Genomic DNA, 23361 nt, shown 5'->3' with positions numbered 1-23361 from the left:
TGCAGACTCAAGAATTTCTTCAATATGAAATGGAATACCCGGTTCCCGCGGACACATTGCCTATTGACCAATATCAGGTGGTCATGTATACCGATGGCTCTGCGCAACCAGCGGTTGGGACTAAACAACAGTATTCTGCTGCATGTGCAGTAGTGAGCGGCACTATGGAGGGGAAGTGTTCTGCCCCCGACATGCTTATACACAAACCTTGGGAGATTGTACGGCACAGCTGGCTGAGCTCAAAGCTCTATTTTGGCATTGGAACACGCGGATCTGGCGACTTTGACCTTGCTGGTCTGTGACTCCTACTACTGTGTGCAGTCTTTCAATGAATATCTACACTATTGGAGGTTGAATGCGTTCAGAGATTCTAAAGGCAACACCATTAAACACAAATTGATGTGGGGTAAGGTTGCGTATCTGAAAGAAACACTTCCTAAAGTCCATGTTGTACATACACTTGGACACCAGCGCGTTGGAATACACGTTGCTGGGAACACTTTGGCTGATGAAGCCGCAAAGTCGGCAGTGGCTGTTGCCACGGTGGCCGCAGTGACTCGTTCGAGTTCCAAACCAGACACAGAGATTTCGGCTGCCATAAAGGCTACGGCTGATGGCACGCCATTTCCTAAAGGATTCCCTTCTAAATATAGTTACTGCTTGGGTAGTATGCTAAATGCTGTTGTTAAAATTCCAGGAGTTGGTGTACGTGAAATGCCTAATAAAACTGAGAGACCTCTATTAATTTCTGCAGCACATGAGGGGGCGGCGTCTGCACATGCAGGTGTGGCTGCCACGATTTCACTTTTACAGGCTTGTTACTGGTGGCCTGGTCTCTATAAGGAGACAAAGCAGTATGTCCTTTGTTGTGACGTCTGTCAACAAATTAAAGCTTCGCCGGCTAGATGCCCGCTGCAGACGCCCCTTCTGATTTCAAATAAACCTTTACAGTGTGTGTACTTGGATCATTGTGGTCCGCTGACGCCAGATAGTGCATACAAATATATTTTGGTTGCTGTAGATTCGTGCTCCAGATTTGTGTGGGTCTGGCCACAGCGCTCGGCTGACGCTCGGACGGTTATTAAAGATTTGCGCATCTTTGTCGATACATTTGCAGTTGTGGCTTTTCATTCGGACCAGGGCCCTGCTTTTGCCTCTAAGGCATTCAGGGACACCATGGCTTCGTTGGGGGTCCAACTCCAATTCTCGTCTCCATTTCATCCCGAGGGAAATTCTGTTGTGGAGCGTTTAAATTGTGATTTAAAGCAATCCTTAACGGCCAGAGTTATAGGTACGGGTCGTAGTTGGCTAGCCCACCTGTATGGAGTACAGAGAGCACTTAATAACTTGCCTAGAAGGTCCCTGGGGGTCGTACTTCATATGAGTGCCTGTTTGGAACACAAATGTATGTTCCTGATCTAGATGGTCCTGGTGTGGAGGCGGCAGATACGACCTTTGACATAAATGATCGTGTCACTGTTTTACAGGATTTACAACAATTCCGTGAAGATAACTCTTCTGCAAGTACTGCCTCCACAGGAATTAAGGATGAACCAGTAACGCCTACTGGTTGGATACCCAGGATTGGGGATCTAGTGCGTGAAAAGGTCGCAGTAAAGAAAGAATTTGGTCCTTCTTATCGAGCACCAGTCCCTGTGTGTTAGGGGTTAGCGGCACGAGAACTGTGATTTTACCGCCGCTGCACGGGGCCAAAGGAAATTGCTTTGTTTCAATTGATGTCGTCAAGTTACAACATGTGGCCGATTCTGCACAGCAGACCAAGAGGGACACCCAGTAGTTCCGGAATCCCTCTCACTACTGGGGAAGAAGTCCCTCTGCAGGTGATTTGCACTGATGCGGTTTCCTCTCCATGCTTGGGGAGGGTGAAAGCTGATCTTGCGATTGTTCCACAGATGACGAATAATTTGGAATCTTTTGATCAGGTTGCTATACGTCCTACTGATATTACTGAACATGTGGTTTACAGTGTGCCAAGGCGAGAGCCTCCGTCTGCTTCTTTGTTCACTGTTGCACCTTTTGCAAGAACTGCCTCTGGCTGCTTCAACGACACTGATGATGCCGTGTCAGACTCCTCGTCCTCTCTATCTTCAATCCGAGGTCCAAGTAAGCTGCTGTGTTGGCTTAAACGCACATATTTTGTTTTTCCTTGGAACTATTTGTGGCTTTTTATGGCTGTAATGACTTTTTTTTTGTGGTTGGGATTTGTGGTAACTTTTTTTTTTAGTAATACATGGTCATTTTCTTCCTGAACGATCTGACATTGAGCACGTGGAGACGGTGTTGAAACCACATTTTTCGTCTCATATGGTTCGAAGAGACTTGTCCAATGTGAACATTTCTGCAATACCGATTCCGGATGGGATTGTGTGGGATAAAGTGATGTTTGATATATATGGTCCCACTGAATTGATTCAAATACCGTATGTTCTCAAGTTATCAATGAATGATATTGTTATACCAGGCATTGTTTCTGATGATTGGGATGTGAAGACAGTAGATTCTATGCTGACAGAATTGCAATATTATACTGTCTATGACGATGAAGATGCTTACCTATTTAGAGATAATCATGGTGACATGTTTTGCTACAATTATTATGGACACCATTTTATTCATAAGGCGAGTAGCCCTAAATCGATATTTGAATATGTGCAATGGGAACATTGCCCGACTCCTCCACAGGGGAGTTCTAAAACGTATTATGATAAATTTGCATATTTTTCTGGGCATAATCAACAAAATGCTAAGTCTTACTATTTTAAAGTTACTCCGTATGCTATTAAGCAAATGTTATTGACCAATACTAAATTACTGTATTCGAATTTGTTTGTATCTAAACTTTTGGTTGAGGGGTATGAATATTGGTTTAAGACTGTTGATTTAAAAAGTGTCTGGGGAACGAAAAATTGGCAAATGCAAGGCAGGGACACATTATTTAGGGCATGTATTATCCCTGTGCAGATGATTTTACTCAATGACACAGTACAACAGACTAGCTGTTTGGGCTTAGCAACGATTAGAGAGTTGAATTTGCCTGGTATACCTGTCCCTTCCAAATTGAACAATTGGCAGCGATATGTTAATGCCACGTTTAGTGAGTTTACAAACTGGGTCCAGAATGGTACGCTTAACACTTAATTGATACATCCGGGCGGGTGGTTATTATGGCCTGTAGACACTAATAAGTGTCATCAACGTTTTGTCACCTCTTCAGGGGGGTTCAGGACTAGTAGGGCAGACCCTCGCTACATATCACCAGAACATGCTGATATCATAACTACATACAGTGTGGGAAAGCTTTGTCAACAATGGTTAAAATCATCCACGCTGGATGCAGTTAAATCACATCTCACGTTGCTGTCTAATGATACTGACTTACAAGATTTTTTGTCAGGACCAAAGATTCCTCGGAAGAAACGTTTTTTATATGAAGTATATAATGAGATTTGGAAGCTTTCACAACAAGAGGCAGCGGCCCGGTTCAGACAAATTGATCAGGAAAACCTGATATTGTTTCAAAAGCATGTGGCCCTTACATCCGCTAGCGAGACCTACGCACTTCAGGTGGCAAGGTCATCGGCGGAAATACAGTCCCTTTTGAATACTAACTTTCCAAGTCACTTTGGTGAACTTGTGGGACGTATATTTAATGCATCCAGCACTACTGGAATTGCACATTTTTTCAAAGCCGTTGGTGTTGGTTTTGCTCACACCTTCTCTTCCATATTCGGTTTAATACCTTCGGCTATACACTCTATTTTCGGAAGCATTTTTGGGGGTTTCACGATTACTTTGGCTTTATTGGCTGGAGTCTTGCTTTTGCTGCTGTTTTTCCGCAATGGCTGTCGCGCCACGACGAGATCCCGTATTGATGCTCCCGTCGGCGCAGCTGTGTGGTGAACGCATGATGCAGCATTTTGGAGCAACACTCCTGGGTCATTTGGAGTGTGACTGGTCTCCGACATTCCGTCCGGTTTTGGATTGTGTGCAACCCGTGTTTCGGTGCCTCTGGTGCTAGTTTGAACATGCACTGGCTCTCTGTCTCTCACTGCAGCGCCCTCCAGTGGTCAATGCTGATCTGTTGATGTTCCCGATTAGGGCTCATTCCCAGACTTGTGCACTACGGTTGCGTTTGCTTCGTGAGGCAGTTTATGAGATTCCCTTCCTGGAGGAAGATGGTATTGTCTCATTCATAGGCCCTGCACGGGGTGCCGCCCTGAATGGTTTTGGGGCTTTGGAACACACCTGCTCCATGGTACTTTTTGGCATGGATCTTCCAATATTGACATATATCGAAGTGGAGGAACTCCTGCTTTCTATTGCTTCTGTCTGACAATTGGATTTTTTTTTTCTCTTCTCAATGAAGCAAAAATTGACATTATGTTGGATTTGGCTTTATCGTCACATGCTTCCCAAATTTATGACTTTCTTGTCCTCTGACCTTGTCGAAATGTATCTTTTTATGTTTTGTTTATATCTGGGGCATATTTTTATTTTCTTAGAACCACTTGCTACCGACAAGGGGAGGGTGTAGTGTGGTCAGTTTTACGTATCCTTTGCGCATTAGCCTCAGGCTTTAGGCCTTTGTGCATTTTGCCCTGGATGTATTTTATTCCTTTGCTCGCAGCTTAGAGCCTCCGTGCACTTTGCTCTAAATGCTTTTTATTCGGCTTCGTACTGTTATTTTTCAAATAGCCAGTTCTACGGTCTTGTTTTATATTTCATATCACACTGTTTAGCCTACTTCAGCACTGGAGTTCTCCATAACACATTCTTGTTCACTCTGTGCTTCAGTCAAGGATACAGTCTGGTACATTGCCGATAGACGTGGTAGGAGTTTAGTCTTTGGCATTCCTGCGTAGGGAAATTTTGTGATCACGCTGACATGTTAGTTATAAAAACACTTCCTTGTCCCAATACACGCAAGAGGGAGATTCCGACCAGGGAACCACAACCAGACGCTGACTGCCTCGTTGCAGATGCTGAACCAGATCACAGGCCTTTGCTCAGGTATGAGGGCTTATGTCTCCCGAGGGATTCAGAAAGGCAAGTTAGAAGCTTAACATGCTGTGCTCGAAATAGAACTAGCAGAGGGAGAGTAGAAACTATTAAACACCATGATAGCGTTGTTCTTATGTTTTACTCTCCTGGTGACTATTTCAATCCTACTGTGTTGTATTGTTCTGGTTATTGCGGCTCACGCCTTATTATCTAAAATGCAGTTGTTTTATTAAAACATTATATAAAACGTATACTGCCATTGTCATTTGTATATGAGATCATACTGTAAATGAGAGAGTTGGTTTGGATCTGAGTGACCACGACTTCCCTGAGAAGTTCCAAAGATGTCATGCGCTCAGCTGCCCAATCATCTCTTCCCTTTGGGAGAAATGAGGCACTGCTAGTTAGCTGGAGCAAACCCGGATTTAGGGTGACAGAGTTCCTTCCACGTGGGTCAGACTCAGTCCCCCACACCGTGATCGATCCTGCTGCCTAGAAATCCAGTAGTCTCATTTAGGATAATGAGAGCCCACGCGACACTCTTACCCCAGGTTACTGAATGCAGAAAGTAACCATACTAGGGGTGATTTCTCTATTGGCAGACCCTTTTGGCGAGAACTGATATCATCCATTTCAGATCCTGTAACACAGGAATATGAATTTAACCTCCACTTTTTTTTACACAACTAGCTTGGCCATGAAAAGCTTTTAAGACATGTCAACCATGTATTTATCCAAGAGAAAAAACACTGAAGGCAGCTTGTAGTACTGCATGTTTTGTTTTACAAGACTGCTCACAAGGACTCTTCAACAAAGAGACCCAGCTCCAATTCTGCCTTGCAACCTGCTTTTAATTCACTGCTCTTTAATTTCATTCTCTTCACTTTCCACTTTATTTGTAGCCTTCATTGCTACACCTAAAAGAGGGCTACAAATCCCATAAATACCATATACCATTAGGGGACTGAACACAAAGAAATGCATCTTAATTTGCCGAAAGCAAGTCGGCATACTCGGTGGGGCTCCCTGTGCATTTATCAGAGAACGGGGCAACTATTCAATGGCACTCTCACAAGGGACCCAATCAATCCCTGAATGCAAGGAGTCCAGTTTCAAACCGAGGCCTGATCCCCTACAGATATGAAGATATCCTCATCTTTCTCACCCATGACAAGGGCTCTTTCTCAAATGTTATCTGGAGCCTTTTTTTTTTTTCTTTTTTAATCACCTCTCCTACCTTCCACTACCTTGCTCTTAGTTATTACTGTGCCTTTACCACCTCTCCATCTCACCTGCCTCCCCCCTTAGCTCAGTTACATTTTTCTTGACTCTCTATCTCTTTATTATTCCTTTCTTACAAGTCTCCCACCTGTCTCACTTCCTCAGCCATCTCTTTCTAACCCGTCCGTCAAACAATTGCCACTCTGTATGTCAATTCTCTATCTCCCACCTGCCCTAATCTCTATTAGTTGTCTCTTTCTAACATCTCTCATTATCAACCCTGCCTTTCACATTTTCTGTCTCATTTTAGCTATCTTTTTTATCTTTCACCACTTCTTTCCTTTTTCTCACCTTTCTCTCTACAGTTTCCTTCTCCCCAGTGACTCTGTTATCTTTCTCTCACCTGTCTCACTCTCTTGTCCAGCTACTTTTTCCTCATTTATCTGAGTCTTTATAAATACACTCATGTCTTTCCCTCTCAGCTCTCCTTTAAAGTGCTCCATTTTTATCTTTGCTCTCACCCATGTCCCCTCTCTTGCAGCTGTTTGTCATCTGCAACCAATAATTCAGGTACTTTTATTCAGCAGGCCAAAGTGGGACCCTCTGGTTGGCCCGCGTTCCATTACAGTCAGCCTGAACCTCAACCTTTGTCCCGATCCTGAATGACCAGATACCCATAGATGGCTTTTTGCCCTTTTTTGGCACTATATATTTACTGAAATATTTAAAATTGCATACATTGGTTCTACTGACTGGATTTTTGTCTTTTTAGTCTTGATTTATTTATTAAAATTCTAATTTGGTGTGTGATTTTTATTTGTGTTGTGTTTCTACTTAATTACTGTTTGAAGTGCTGCATTAATACTTTGCACATTGCCTCTAAGTTAAGCCTGACTGCTCTTGGCCAAGCTACCAGAGGGTTGAGCACAGGTTAATTTGGGGCTTGCTTGTGACGTCACCCTGATGAGGATTGTGATTCCTGCTTGAATAGGGGATCAATGACACCCCCCCCCCCCTTCAGCTCCCAACCAGTAACCCAATTTCTCACATATTTTGTCATTTGTTTTCCAGAAACAGCATTTAAAAAATGACTGGAGTGGCTGGGATCATGGATACTAGCTGTTAAGAATGTATGATTTTTACTGCTTTGTGCTCAGCCTGATACCGCCTTAATATGACCCTCAGACGCCAAACTTACCTCCATCCAAGCACCAGGAAAGCTGATAGAACACCTTGGCCTGTATTACTGATAGGGCATATTTGTCTTGTCTGCACCTTGGTGCACCTTTAAGCTGATGCGCTGGGCATAAACAGGAACATTGTACCCTATTATGATGGTATTCTGCCATCAGGGCAGGTGCACACTTGCAGTGCCCTGGGGGTAGAATATTCTGTGAAATACAGAGCAGCTGCTTCAAAGCCGCTCTTTGTTTCTCTGATTGGTGGCAACCCGCCTGCATTTTTAAGAAGGTTACAGATCCCCTTGCAGACAGGTAAAATGACTGCACCCATCTGCAGGATGATGTCTGGAGGGTGTCCATATAACCCCTTTTCTCCCATCCAGAGTGCACTCAGGGGGCGCACAAGCAGTGTACATCTTATAAGGAGATATATGCTTCTGCACCCGCAGTAAGGCGCAGGGTGAAGTGATTCCCTCAGTTGCATGGGGCAATGACCCCATGCAAATGAGGGAACGCCCTCTGAACATAGCATTTGTGTACATGTTGCACCAGCACTATCAGAATTACAAAAGGGGCCGCACAAGCGGCTCTTTCGGTCATACCATATTGTCCCAGGGGAGCAATCGGAGGACACACATGCCTGTTGCAAAGACGAGGTACTATATGTAGTACGGCCCCAGATACGGTGACATTTCTGACAATTTATACAGGACAGATCTGTTTCCTGAGAATACTAAAAGATTACCTTTGTGACATCTATACTCCATTTCTAAGGAGGTTTCAGTTAACTGGCAAAACAAAGCATTAGACAGTGAATCATTCTAAAAAATAATTTGCTCTCAAATACACTGCAAACAAATCATTAACAATGTCAGACCTTCATTTATATCCAAACTTGGATCAACATTGCTAGTATTAATCTACACCACGGATCTCAAAACCCTTTCTTTAATAAGAGATACTTATGTTTAGAGAAAATAAATCTGCAGCTATTAATTATTAGTGTTGTAACAGTGACTGCATCAGACAAGGTGACACCAGTAGCCACTCAATGTAAGATTATCAATAATGATGACTTCAATTCATTAGTTATGGTTGCCAGCAGTAATGTATAATAGGCTTTGTCAATGTGGATTCCCTCTACATTGGTAACGAATAACAGCCACAGCTGAAATGCCCATGTCACAACAATACAGTCTCCCTAGGAACGTATGATTTGGCACTGAAATATTAGCTTTGAAAATATTTTAAAATCTCAACTGCATTTCTTCAAACATCAGCTTATGAGTTCGGAAAATTCACACATTTTGGTCTCAAGTGGACATTCTCAATTTTGGTACAGCTATATTTATTGATTCAACAAACATTCTAATTTAGTCAGCTGGCTGCCCATAAGAGTAGCTGGAGAGCTACAAGTAACTCCCGAGCTACTTATTGGGAGATCTACACCAGTTCTGCACTTACCTGGCTGCTCTGCACCATTGTGCCCAGAAGATGTACCGGTTTTCCCAGCTACACCATCGCTTGGTTCACTCTGGTTGGAAACACAAGGACACTCCATTGCACTGACATTTGGAACCTGTGGTTGACTGGCATCATAAATACTGTTCAGAGACAGTTTGCAGCGCTCTGCTTCTCCTGTGTCCAGATTTACTGTCCTGAGCCTGGAAACAACTTCATTAAAATGCTCATCGTGATACTTGCAAGAAGCATGCAAGCAGTCCAACACATCTGCTTCTGGTGGGATTGATTTTATGTAAGAGGAATCAGTGTTTATGTGCTTACTAGAGAACGCACTACAGGTGTCAACAGAGGCCTTAAACTGAGTGTCATCAGTGGATGAAGTCACCAACGTCTTACAAAATTGGTCACTGGGCATGTCAACTGAAGGTTTACATTCTTGACATTCACTTGGGTAGTGACTTGAGTTGTTATATGCAGATTTACAGGCAGTGTGGTCATCAGGGGTGGTGTTAACTAGAGGCTTACAATCTATGTGGATACCAGAGATGTCAACAAAGGTTTCATCATCTGTGTGGTTATTGGCAGAGTCTACTGTCCAACCCTTGGCAGTCCAGTACCGGTACTGTTCCATGTAGTGCCAATAAATCTCACTATAGTGCTGCTCCCACTCTTCTTTGGTGTCAGGAAAATTCCAGGGCTGTGAGGCACATTCGTCCATTGTTGATGCTGCCAGTTCTGGATGCTTCTCCTGCCAGCTCTTCCATAACAGCCCCTCACCATATTGGCTCCAATACTGTTCCCAATTCTCCTGGATTTCACAGTCGAGGGTAAAAATATTTTCTTCTGGAACCCCATCAGCTTCTTCACACTCATTCAGATACCTGCACTCTTCTTCGCACACAGTTTCCTCATTCGGTATGACAGAATCCTCTGAAAGTACATCGGGACCTTCTCTGCAAGCCTCTACCTGTCCTTCTCGTATGTGGTCATTTAAGTAAATCTTGTGTTCTTTTTTCCTTTTCTTTTTCTTCACCTTTGGTCTCTTCCAAGAACATATGGGAGGCTGAAAAATTAAAAGAAAAAAATGTTCACTAGAAATTTAGTTTCCTATTTCTAAATGTCATAGACCATTGCAAGTGTATTTTTTATTCTTGACATTTTAATCCTTTGTTTATATATTATTTCATGTTGCCACATGGCCGCCATCTATTACCTTTTCTTTCCACCTTTTAGATCCTTGTGTCCATATAAGCACAGAGCCTTTCTGCACATCTATGATTGGCTGACATACTGATGTTTACTGTTCATTTCTGCAAAGTACTTTTATGGTCAGCAATCCGCATCTTAGATTCAGAGCTGATACTTAAAAGACACTAAGAAATTTGCCTTGCCTAGGTGTAGATTTACCCATTTAAAAAAAAAAAAAAAAAAATCACAAAGGATTCCAAAAGTGCTTCTGGAAACCAGAAGCAGTTTCAGGTTCCCAGTTGAAGGTTTTGTGAATTCCAAGTTGTATGCATTTGAGAGAGTTTCCACGTGTACAACTGTACAGATGTTACAACAAATGAACATTAGAAAAACGTGCTGCACAAATTCAACTTCCTGTTTTTATTTACCACAGTAAAAATACATTTACCCATTGATCAATTATTTCCTCCACACCCACACCAATGTTAAGAGGTGCCCTTCCCATACTCTACAGGGGCAATTAGTTTACTTATGCTCTTGAGATGAAGAAATAGCCAACCAGTCCTAGGTTGGAAATGTATTGTAGGCTACTTAGTGAATACAAATTGAAAAGCTGGAGAAATTCCTAACAATTCCTGAGCATCCATGTGTTAGAATGTCCTTGATTGGGGGTTTAATCAGCCATTTTCTAACACAATACTGTGGCAAAGACCAATACTTAGTTTTTAGTAATTTCACAGTCCCTTTATAAATTGATTCTGGATCATCAGACAGCATGCAATCCTACAGAATAAAGACAGATCTTACAGAATTATACCAGGATAGGCTACAAGCACTGTCCATATTTTATGCTTGATAGGTGGGTTCCTATAGGTTTCAAACTGATCGTTCAACCAAATTCTCAACCAGTAGAGCAATGGTTTTAAATAAGCTAGAAATAGTACAATGCTGTTAAGTTCAAGTGAAGGTAGATCATTCAAACACTTTGCGGCATAGTCAATTACGATCTTACAAATTTCTTCTCCATTCTAGCTAGACTATTGATGTTACAATTGTCCCAAATAGCTGTACCACAAACACATCACTAAGACCTTTAGCTCAATATATATCTGAAAAGCTGTTGACGCAGTCCGAAAAGTAGTTGGTTTTAGGTTTTTAAAACTGCTATATGCTGCAAAGTTAGTTGGCATTTCAGGATCTGTGGTGTCTGTGAGAGAGAGATTGCCCACCTGACTCCTATGTAATTTAAATCCTTGACCCACTTCAAAATAGTATCTCCAAATTTATTTTTTCCCCAAAAGGATCTATATGGGTTGAAGGACATAAACTTAGTCATGGAGGAATTAATTTCCAGATCACAACTGTTGCAAAAAAATTAAAACTTGTCAAGCATGTTTTGCGAACCCTTTGCAGTTTGGGAATTAACGGGGTATCGTCAACATACAGCAGCACATAAATCTTTTGACCAGTTCGTGTTTGGGGATCATTATCATAGTCACAACCTTATTGATATAGACAGTAAGCAGGGTGGGGACATGTACAGAGCCCTTATGAACACATCTTTCAGATTTAAGGTGGTTTGTCAGGTCTCTTTTCCTACCCCATCTAACTTGAGCATAGGTATCACTATACAAATAAGTTATTAACTTCAACAAGTTAACCGGAACTCCCATGTTGCTTAACACTTCATACAACTTAGCTCTAATGACCAAATCAGATTCACAAATGCCTTAGTTTCATGGCAGCTGTTTTGCAGAGAGATAAAACTAAACAAAAAACCTTGCCAGTTGTACTGACCTTGGATCTGAAGCCAGCTTTCAGGTCGGATCAAATTTGCATCTCTGGCATCCAGTCTTGTAATCTTGCCTGCTAAAACTTTCTGCAAGTTAATGATCACGCTTATGGCAAGCAGATCATGCCAGTTAGCGCCTCCCCAATTCTTCTTGATTGCTACCTAGGCTAACTTATACTCAGTTTCAGCTTCAAAAATAGTAACCCTGCTGTGGCTTTTCACTGCTGCTAGTAATTTAGGATTATTTGCTTACAGTATTTATCACAGCAGGGTGTTTGCTTTCTTCTATGAAGCAAAAACATAACCTCTTAATCAAAAAATGTCCTTAAGGATTCAAATAATGCATGGTGGATATCACTCATTGGAATCTTTGCCACAGGCAGATAGATATTCATGGGGTTGAAAGCTGCAACAACTATTCCATATATATTAGCAAATACAACACGTCTTGTTTAAATAATTGTCAATATGAAACACCTTTGGTTATAAGTATATAACGGCAGCAAGTTTGGAATATTAAAAGGATCAACCTGATCACTCCATTGCGAGCCTTCCAAGTACAAAGAAAGAGAATTCTGATTACTAACAATAACTTTAAGGTCAAGTAAGACCAACCGACCACAGGTGCAAGACCTATATAATATCTATTTTACTAGTGCCATTTCCTCTATTAAATGTATGCACACCCTTACAATGCAAAAGGGTTTGGCAAATACATAAAGTCCATGGGACATTCTAACTGAGGTGCTGTGACAGACCTGCTTTTGATAGTGTGGGCTGTAAAAGTTGGTGTAGGCAATCCGTGACCTCTACCTCAGTAAGAATACTCCTGATGCTTAAAGGTTCATTAGACGCAATGAAGTCCCCCTACTGTGAGAGGACAATTATCTGTACTAGTTTTTGAATCCCTCTAATTGGGATGTAGATGTTCACTTATTTTTAAAGGAACTACAGTTGTACACATTAAATAGCTTTACCAAGGGACAAATAAAAGAGCTAATAAATGCGTTGAATATATCAGGCAACCTTATGTCAAGCAACTTGAATAGATGATGCAATGAAATCCTAATCCTAATAGCAAATGCCAGAGAAGGTCAAGCAACACTCGAGGAAGTGGTCTCTGTTCTGAATTTCAGACAGCCTGACCTGCAGAGAAGGGATGTTGCCCAGGGCTCCTGGAAAATAAATATCTGAAACCTGTTTATGACACCCTCCCAGGTGGAGTCATTTAGCGTTGCATTTAACCCTGCAGCATTCCATAATAGATAGATATGAGGGGGATCAGAGTAGTATTGCCCATTATGATTACTCCAGTTATCAATCTGATTTGAAGTGGAGCTACTATTTAAGAGTGTCTGGTTCTGAGAGGACAGGGCATTCCAATATATCACCTGTCACAATAATATTGCAATCAACTTTATGTATTATATTGGGGTAATCTGGTCTGCCCAAACCTCTGTTGCATGCATTCTTGTACTCTGTCAATATGTCTCGTTAGGATCTGGGCCATAAGAGAGTGTAAATGGAGGTTGGGCTCTTCCACTACTACAGAGATCAGACAAGTCATTGGAGGGTGCTAAATTTAACAAGTATAAAGGTTTGAATTGAATTTCTGATCTGTTTCTCAAGAAGGTACACAAATCAAGACCCCCAAGGCCCTTTAAGAGTTCATCTTTGCCTAGGCCAACAAAATAAAATCTTAATATTCCAATAGAGAGGAGTGCTGCTTGGCAGAAAGGAGGTCAGAATGGCACACCAAATTACAAAGGCATGCATGCATGCCTGGTCCAGTGTATCACCTTCTTCAAAGAATTGCTATCTTCCTCTGTATGTACTTGGAGTTTAGGGACCTTTGTCCTGTATAGCACCACTCCCTTTGAGGATTCTAGGTGTGAGGGTTCAAAACGGATCCCAGAGTATCACAGCCTTTCATGTAGGCAGCAAAAGTATTCTCAAAGCATTTTTCTTTTAGGTCTAGAAATTAGAGTTTAAGATTGGGTTCTACAAAATGTCTTGTATTTGGGAGAAGTTTTCGTACGGTTAACGCGTCCCTCTATGTTAATTTATACACATTAGGACTCGTTTTAGGCCGATGAATCTTTTGACCCAGTGGTGAGACACCGCAGAACGAGATAACTGATCAATATGTCAAGCAATATGTCAATGATGTTATCAACATATATCACCACAATATATTTCACTTTAGACATTGGTTAAACTACAGACGCAACCATGACCTTTCAGTCATGAATAACCACACCTTATTAGAGTTTTGTGAATTTTATTCCCTATTGATTACAATCTAATAGAAATGGTATTAATCTCAAAATCAGGAAGCAATAAGCATAGTCACGATATGTCAACTGTGATAAGATTTTGACAATGCAAAGATCACAAACATAAGACATTGATATATGAGGCACGTAGATCAGAATGCATAGAACATTATATACGCTTAGTTCAACATAGAACAATGTCAGTCATGTCTGTTGGTGTCAGTCAAGTGAATACCTAATCTAACCGCTAATTGGCATCAGCATGTTGGACTTCATGCAAAACAATTTAGAACACCAATTTAGAAAAACATCTAACTAGGGTTTCTGACCAAAATATACAGCAGTTGGTACCTAGAAAGGAAATGCATTTAGACGAATTACAATAGCAATTGTCATAGTTACCCTCCTCGGAATGAGTCAGCATACAGGATCAGTCTTCGTCTTCAGGACATCAGTTAGAGCGTCAACAGTCTTTTCATCTAAGGACAGGGGACACTTCCCTCATAAGGAGGGAAAGTGTAATGGGGCAGTCTATGGATGAGGATGGTTTTGTCTAAGTCTCAAATCACCAAATAGAGTGACAGAGTTTCTGGATGCAATCGATATCATTCCCTACCTAATGCTCTCGAGTCTCCTGTGTCATGAGTTTTTATCCCTTTTTCATAATACATTCCCCCAAAATTCTATTGGATAGTCACTACACCCCACTATCTTCAACCTATCAAATTATACATTAAGTAATGCATTTGTAATTTCATGATAAATTAGAATACTTTGATTGGTCTTCATAATTGACGTTTTTCGTAGGTGGCACATCCGGGGTTACTTCATTTTCTGGCACGTACACCAGGTCAAAAGTTCCTTTGTCCATGGTCGAATGTCCTTGGAAGTTTCCATAATTGTTGCAAAGCATATAAAACTTATACTAAAACATCTAGCAAGTGGATGGGAATACAACTGCCATTGATACAATAAGCGGAGAAAAGAACAAATGCTGGGTCATGGCCTTTTGCGAGTCAGCACACTGAAGGAACAGAAAAATATGCTTTAATATGAGAGCTACACGACTAAGTTTTCAACTCACGCTAATTTAAGACTCATGGATTATAATAAACGTAATCCTTGTAGATGTTAACATATTCAATTAATCATAATGCAAGCAATTATTTCTTATAATCGACATTAGTATATAAGTACAATAGCAGCTTCACACTTATAATTGCGTTAAGAATACATTCAAGTGGATAATATTTTGTGATTGTTTTTGTATGCAGCGTTGTTAGATATAAGCATTTCACGTCTAATATATAATATTTAAACTACGCTCTCTCAGTACTATAATCCGTACATGTGCTTTTTACAACTTCTCGTTTAGGCTTACTCTTACTTCCGTCAGTTCAGATTTTGTGGGGATTACTAATAGACAGAGGAAGTATCTTCCTTCTGTATCACACCATACTATCCCCAAGAGGCGCTTGAACTGAGGTTCCATTCTCCTTCTCTTCAATGTAGTCACCCCAGTGTTTAGATCAGGTGTCTCCAACCAGTCGATCACGAGCTACCAGTAGCTCACAGCCACCTCTAAAGTAGCACCACCTTGAGTTCATTTTTAAATAAGCACAGGAACACAGTTTCCATTTAAAGTTAAGGGAAGGCTGTGTTATTATGCATTATCATCAGGTTTCAGATAGCAGAGCCTGATAATGAGCAGTGCTCAGTCAGATTTGTGACCCGGGCGTGGCACAGAGCTGAACAACTGACAAACTGAGGTAACTACCTCATAAATAAAATTCCCTGTCAACTCAATATTGGAACGCAAGACCAAATTATGCTTCTGAATGCTTTTAAACAGGAGAAATTAAAATGAAAAGTTACCTTAATGAGTAAGTTGAGTTATTTTAGTTTTCTCACATTGTAAAGAGTTGCATTTACAAACAGCAGGCCTTTGCTCCCAGTGGCCAGTAAACACTGTAACATATTTATAACTGAAAAATATAGTATTTTTTGTTTTAAAATTGGAGAAATGTAAAGTAAGGAAAAATATTTCTATGAAATATTAAGGGCCTAATTACGACCTTGGCGGATAGGATACTCCGTCACAAACGAGACGGATATCCCGTCCGCCGTATTTCAAGTTCCATTATATTCCATGGAACTTGGAAAATGGTGGACGTGATATCAATCACGTTTGTGACTGAGTATCCCATTTGCCAAGGTCTTAATCAGGCTCTATGTCTTAATGTTTTTCTCCACTTTCAAATAAGCCAATTACATCTTAATGTTTTATGAAGCATGATTCTTCACTTTAAATTCCTCCCACTTAAACAAATGGCTGTGTTTTTCTGCTATAAATATGGCACTGAGTCCACAGAACTCTAGGCGCAAGATGCTTGCTGTTCGTAGATTTAACACTTGGAAATGGGAGAAAATTTAAATGAGGAGTTTTATGCGATCCATATAAAGTTACTTCTTCAGTTTAATTTACTCCCATTTCAAAGTGTCGCCTTTACACACAGCAGGGACCATGCTCCCAGGGACTGGGAGACAAGGTACAATATTCATAACTGAAAAACACAGCTATTATTTTGAGCTGGAGAAATTTAAAGTGCAGAAAAATGTTTATTATTATGAACAGTTTTGCAGAACATTTTCCTGTGCTTTAAATTTCTCCAGCTTAAAATAATGCATGTATTTTTGTGGTATATAAGTAAGGGTGCAATATATGGTGAAAATGTATGTCCTGTGCTACAAGTACATAAATACAGGCTGTCAGTCACACACACACATATCCCACTCATATACACACATGCTCATACATTCCCAAAGAACACACTCTCACTGGCATAGATCACAGCCTAGTCAAAGTATTTTGTTCAAACCATAATATCTGACTTTTAACTGACATTCGGCTTAAAGGCCATGAAGCGGAGTGTGGAAGTGCTTGGATTACAAAGCACAAATTGCTTAGCTTTCAGTAGCTCACAATGATTTTCACTGATCAGACGTAGTTCTCACAACAAAAAAGGTTGTAGATCCCTGGTTGAGATCTTTACTGCTCGAGACAGAATCTTTCTTTTCAGGAATGCTCTGCATCTGCCGCCCCCTACCTCTGGCTACATCCTTTCTGCTATTTACTTTCCTCTAAAATTTGTCTCCTGCTCAGGCTTTGAAGGAAAGAGACGGTTTAGATGCTGCTTAGGGAGAGGAAAAATAATAACAGCCATACAGGACACATTCTTACTGGCTGATGTAAATCTCTCTTTTAGGCAGTATTAGCTACTTCCTAAGTTTAGATTTACTTTGTGCATAATGCCCAGACAGCAATACACACTTATGTCATTATGTGAGATCATACAATGCATTAGCCAGGCCAACATAACTCTGAGTGATTATTATCTTCAGGTTTAGAATGTTGCATCTTGGTTGCATGTGCCAGCTTAAACATGGAACAGAACTGGCAAGTGAACCATACATTTTGGCAACAGGACATTAACATTAATTCAGGGATAAGTAAAGCTGATATATATTCGATGATGGTTTGTAATTTGCTTTTAGGTCGTGGGAGACACATTTATTCCATTAGCACACACACTAATCCAAATGTTATGATCTGCAATAAGAATATTTTGACAACTTTTTTGTGTGATTTTACATTAACATCTCTCCCAGTATTCCAATATTTTTAATGCAAGGAGATTGGTCACTGTACTGTTGATATATCTGCAAAGATACTTTCAAAGGCAATATGAAGTTCATATACTACTTATGGCACATTATTGCCAGTAAAGGTTGAGCACATGAAAAGCTTCAGATTGGCAGATATTTCCATGTTTGAAAGCGGGCTTGGGGCTGTCCTGGTTTTTCAATATGCAGAGTGTGCTACTGGTGCCACGAGGGAGTTTTCTTTTGTCTACTGTATTTTGTTCCTTCCCTTTTTCTGGTAAGTAAATGCATTGTTATTCCTTTTCTGGGGCTACTTGCTGGAAAAGGCTATTTGTGTATCTTGTCATGGTTAGTCTGTCCTTCAAAGCACTGGGCTGGGCTCTGGATTTCAGTTCTGTGTTTATATTATGGCACTTTGGATTTGTGCTGAACTCTCTCTGGTAATGTTCAGCTATTCTCTAATAAGACGGGAGGGTTTGGGTTATTCCAGACGCTATGTTTTCTGTTCAGCATGATAATCCCCTTCTGCTTCCCTTTTTGCCCCTACTAGGTTAAGCATTTGCTGTCTCTAGTTTAGGTACGGAAAACAAAATTGTGTGTCAATATCTATGATTTTCCCTTGGGCCTATTAATGTGGTTTCTTCTGTTAAGCCTCGCTTTAAAAAGAAAAAAGCAGCAGGTCTAGTAAAGAAACATGCCTGGAAAAGTACTGTTATTTCTGCAGAACAGGAATTGGGTGGTAGAGCTTGTGGACAGTGCAGCAGAAGTCATGTTAGGCAGGATCTATGATGTAGAAATCCAGATGAAGGGGAATATACTGTGCAAAATATATATTCTGCCATCATTTGGTGATGCTTATGACATCATTTTCGCAGAGGATACTGGCGTCAGACTTATTAGGGATGCACCTCTTGGTGTGGAATAGGCAACAACTCCTGAATTTCCCTCCTTAATACCGGATGAACTTAAGCAAAAATATGCACATGTAGGCTTTCAAACAAGCTCCTGTATGGAAAAGAAATCAAGTGGAGAGGGACACAGTCTGATAACACGGGACTCCCTTGAGGAGTTAGCCTCAGGTGCAGGCTCATTATCCTTTGAAGCCAGGGGCTATTCACAATAATAAAGCTATTTTAGAAGATAAGTGACAGTATCAAGGTATAATATGCTTTGTAGGACTCTCTTCCCAATTTTGAAGAAGCCTGATAATTCATACATACATATTTACAAGGTTTAGGCTTTTTCAGTGAATTTGTATTTTTTTAAATGTAAAGTAATATATTATTGCCATACAAAGTTATGACAACTTCCCGCCATGAGGTTGGTGGCAGGGCCTGGCATTAGGCCAGGCCATGCACCCAACCAACCAAAGACGGCTACTCTCTGCCGTGCACAGTCTTTTGCTGTGTTTGGCATAGGTTCGCTGCTGGGCCAACCACCCATACACAGCCAACCCACCACAGTCACTCGTGACCCACTTTATTTTTATTTTTTAGGTGAAGCGCACAACCGCTTTTCAACCTGTTGTAAATATTCTGTGGGCTTTTAGCAACACCCATCTCACTCCCATCACTTTCGTGAAGGCCTTGCCTTTAAAAAAATTCCTTGATGCTTTACATTTGGCCCGCCTTGGGGCGGTTTTGTTACCGCCTTGCAGACTGACCCTGTTACATGGATGTTTGCACGATTGCCGATATACTTCAGTGTGGGCAGACTATTTTTTAATTTTGTCTCTATCCTTCGTGCTCCATGACAGCTATGGCGCTCACAGCGCAGGACAGCAGAGCAAACTCCCTCGGCAGTATTGGGGTGCTGGTCACATCGTTCACACGGTTACCTAATCAGAGTAATTTCTTTTGGCTCTCCCCTCCAAGCTCCACAGCTTTCACAAAAACACTTGTAATTGATAAATGCTTTACGTAAAAAACAAGAAATCCTCCAAGAAGCTCTCCCAACACAGCAGGAGAGCAGATACTACAATATTCACTGTACCCGGGAAACTTGCCCCAGAATGCTTTGCGAGCATTCTTTTTACAATTTATTTTTGCCCACAACTCAGCCTGTGGTGGTTCTATGACAATGGGACCACAACCAAAACCTTCAGCACGGTGCACTCTTTCTGCCTAAGTCAACTCTGGGTCCCCCACGCTAGGTTAGCGGAGACCCCAAAATAATAACCCCTCCCTTCATTCAGTGTCTTTTTAAGCTCTCTCGTCGTTGGAACTTTTGTTTTACAGCTCAGAGTAGTTTGTGTTTTAGAGGTCTTGTTTGTAATATTATTATAGTAGACCTGCTAGCCTTGAAAATGTAATGCACTGTGCTGTCTAGGAGCTAAACATATGGTTGCACTGCATTATTTTCTGCCAGTCTGTTTTCATGTGAATATGGGATAACTATATGGTTACATGATCATATTTCTTAGAAATGCTATTTTAATTGTGGTGTCCTTTAGGGGCTCTTCTGAGCATTAGTCAACATGCTACAATATTATCAGCACTAGGAAACTCACCCCATAATGCTTTGCAGGGCATTCCTTTTACAAAACACTTTTGCTCATAACTCAGCCTACAATGGTCCTAGGGCAATGAGACCACCTTCAAACCGATGACCAGAACGTAACATGCTCTTTCTGCCTACATCATCTCTGGGTCCCCATACTAGGTTGGCGAGGATTCCAAAATAATAACCCCTCCCACCATCCAGTGTAATTGTAAGCTCTCTTATGGATGGAACTTTTGTTTTGCATCTGGGAATAGTTTGTGGTTTAAGGACCTTATTCGAAAAAATATTCCAGTAGGCCTACTATCCCTTCAACTATATGCAGGGCCACTGGAATTATGTGGAGTGACAGAAAGGACCAAAATATTCAGCAGGGTTGACTAATGAGGCAAAAGAAGTCCAGTTATAAATTTACTATGTAAATAGCTCCAACTCAAGTGAATGTGAGACCAAATGCTTGTCTAAATGATTGGTGCAATCCAGCTGGATTCTAGAGAGAGCCACTGTGGCCCTGCTTGTGGGACTCTTGCAGAATAAGGAGGATGTCACTGGCTTCTGCAAGAGTCCTGCGGGGTCACAGCAGCCCCAAAACATATTGTTTTAATTTGGCCCCAGTATGCCCCTCTGTGAACGGTCCAGGGGAGTCAGGGTATCCCTAGCTTGCTCCTTTATGCCTTCCCTTATACACCGTTTTTTTTTTTTTTTTAATTTTCAGGACCAGTTCAAGCGTTTAGGGGGCAAGAAATATTTTGGGGGCCCGGTTTGGAACAACTTTGAATTCTATTACCTGTTTTCTACCTTTTTAAGCTCTATATTGCGAGGTAGGCAGACAACTGACTTTCCCACTGTCCCCTTTGGAAGGTGGGTCCCTGGGCAACTGCCCCCTTTACCCAAGCCTTAAAACGTCTCTGCTCAGGATATGAGGAAAAGCCCCTGAAATGGCAGATGTAACATTTCACCTCACGTAATACTGTATTCCTTCATAAGGGACATGTTGTGTTGCTGAAAGGTAGTTTATGTTGGATATTGATTGGGTTATGCTAGTACTGTTTTGATAAATCCTGATTTGATAAGTAGAAGAATCAGTTGAGAAGGTAATGTGCAGATTACTTACCGGTAATGGTTGTACTCAGATTACCCTTCCTCATCCCAGCACATAAGAAGAACCCTATCTTTGCATGATGTACCCTCCATACCTACTGCTTGGTGATTATAGGAAGATCTGGGGGTCTCCTCCTTCTCTATGGCCCCTCTGACTAGAGGAGCCTGAAGAAGGGTGAAAAAAGGAGTGGATGGAGGCCTGTTTAAGAGTTTTGCTGGGCCACATGGTGTTTGGGTGACGGTAGACAAACCTCATTTAGTAGCTACTGTGAGGAGGAGGGGTAATCAGAGTAATATATATTACTGATAAGTATTCAGCAAACACAGCATTTATCTATTCTCAGAATACAAGATACATGGACATAAAAGTCAACTTTAGGTGCTTAAAAGCGGTGCTAATTGGGCCAATGAATCAAGTGTACACATATAGAAGTCTGAGTCTCAACACTGAAGCAATTCTGTCACTTTAGGGTTTACTGTTTACTGTATTAAATTAATGCAATGTTCAATTTGTTGAATCAATGTGTGTGTGTGTGTGTGTGTGTCCTCACCTAAACCAAAAGAACAAGATAGAAGTGCATGGAAAGTAAAACACTAATTACCATACCCTTTGCTAAAGATAATAGGTGAATGGTAATTAATGGAAAACAATAGTCTAGATCTGTGGAACAAACATGTGATATTCTCCTGTAACTACACAAGCTCCAAGAGGAAATCGATCCATTAAGTGCATCGGTAGCCCTATGTCATTCCGAATAAAGCGTATGTACAAAATAAACTGCATACAAAACACTTCCATAAAAAGTGAGATAAAAATCACACAAAAAATACAACATTGTTGGTACTCACATAAGAGTACCTTAAAAGACCAGTGCTGGTACGTAGGAAAAGAAAGGCTCAAACCAAGTATAGACCATATGTACTACAACCCATAGATGAAAAATAACAAACACTTAACCATTTACTTCAATAAGGCAAAATATAAACTAAAGCACCGCTTACCGTGATACTTTCTGCAGAAGCAGAGGGGCCACCAAACTTAAGAGGCAACCCCATACTTATCATCAGTTCTGCTTCAGAGTCCAAGCTGTCATCATCCAAAATCAAGGTACTCGTGTTTTCTGATTCCACTGTCTCAACAGTATATTCCTCCTTTTCTTCACCAACGTTTTCATGTTCCTCTTCTTCGCCTCCCCCTGTTAAACAGTTAAAAGCAGAAATGTTAGGAGAACCAACTATAGAATGATAGACCTTGTTAGAAATAGGGTCCCTAGTTGGCATCGGTTTGCACCCTGTCCAATTAGGGACCCTCACTCGTCAGGATAAAGGACATATCCACTCAGATAACCCCTGCTCACCCCCTCGGTAACTTGGCACTAGCAGTCAGGCTGATCTCAGAAGCAATGTGTAAAGAATTTGCACATAACACACAGTAATATGTGAAAACACTACAAAAGGACACCACACCAGTTTTAGAAAAATTAGCCAATATTTATCAGTGTAAAACAAGAACAAAACGATAAAAATCCAACATACAGTGCTAAAGATATGAATTTTGCAAGATTTACTCACAAATACATTTCCCTAAAGTCAATAGCTCCACCTGGGGCTATCACGTCGTTGTGATCAACACAACAGTTCAGGCCAGCCGCGGCGTCACGGGCCAGCTACGGTGTCAGGAAGACCCGCAAACAGTACCTTTAAAATTGCAGGGCGTCGTGATCCTCGCGGTGAGCTCCGGAGCGCGGAGCCACTGGCATCACAGAGTCGATGTGGGGGTCATTGGGCCCTTGAAGTCACACACGTTGCAGATCGAACTCCGGGGTGATGAAGTCAGGAGTGCTGGCATGGATGGCGTCTGGGCTGTGGTGCGAAGCGGGACATTGCGATGTGGGGTGCCCACAGGTCACGGTACAGGCTACGGCTCAGTGACGGTGTACGGCGGCGTTGGTGA

The 23361-nt window shown here is 41.3% G+C and overlaps 1 protein-coding gene across 2 annotated transcripts in view; it reads right to left on the bottom strand.

The window, feature by feature from the left end:
- TGS1 (trimethylguanosine synthase 1) overlaps positions 1-23361 on the bottom strand; it is a 279522-nt gene that overhangs the window by 207826 nt on the left and 48335 nt on the right. For both annotated transcript variants that reach the window (XM_069220193.1, XM_069220194.1), the window contains exons 3-4: positions 22410-22603; positions 8889-9951 (exon numbers count right to left, since the gene is read on the bottom strand). In XM_069220193.1, the coding sequence (XP_069076294.1) occupies positions 8889-9951; positions 22410-22603 (1257 nt within the window). The remainder of the gene's footprint in view (positions 1-8888; positions 9952-22409; positions 22604-23361) is intronic.

The sequence above is a fragment of the Pleurodeles waltl genome, chromosome 2_2 (assembly GCF_031143425.1).
Source record: "Pleurodeles waltl isolate 20211129_DDA chromosome 2_2, aPleWal1.hap1.20221129, whole genome shotgun sequence".
Classification (NCBI taxonomy): domain Eukaryota; kingdom Metazoa; phylum Chordata; class Amphibia; order Caudata; family Salamandridae; genus Pleurodeles; species Pleurodeles waltl.
The sequence above is the reverse complement of the archived record's forward strand: the minus strand, read 5'-3'. Positions and strand labels throughout refer to the sequence as shown.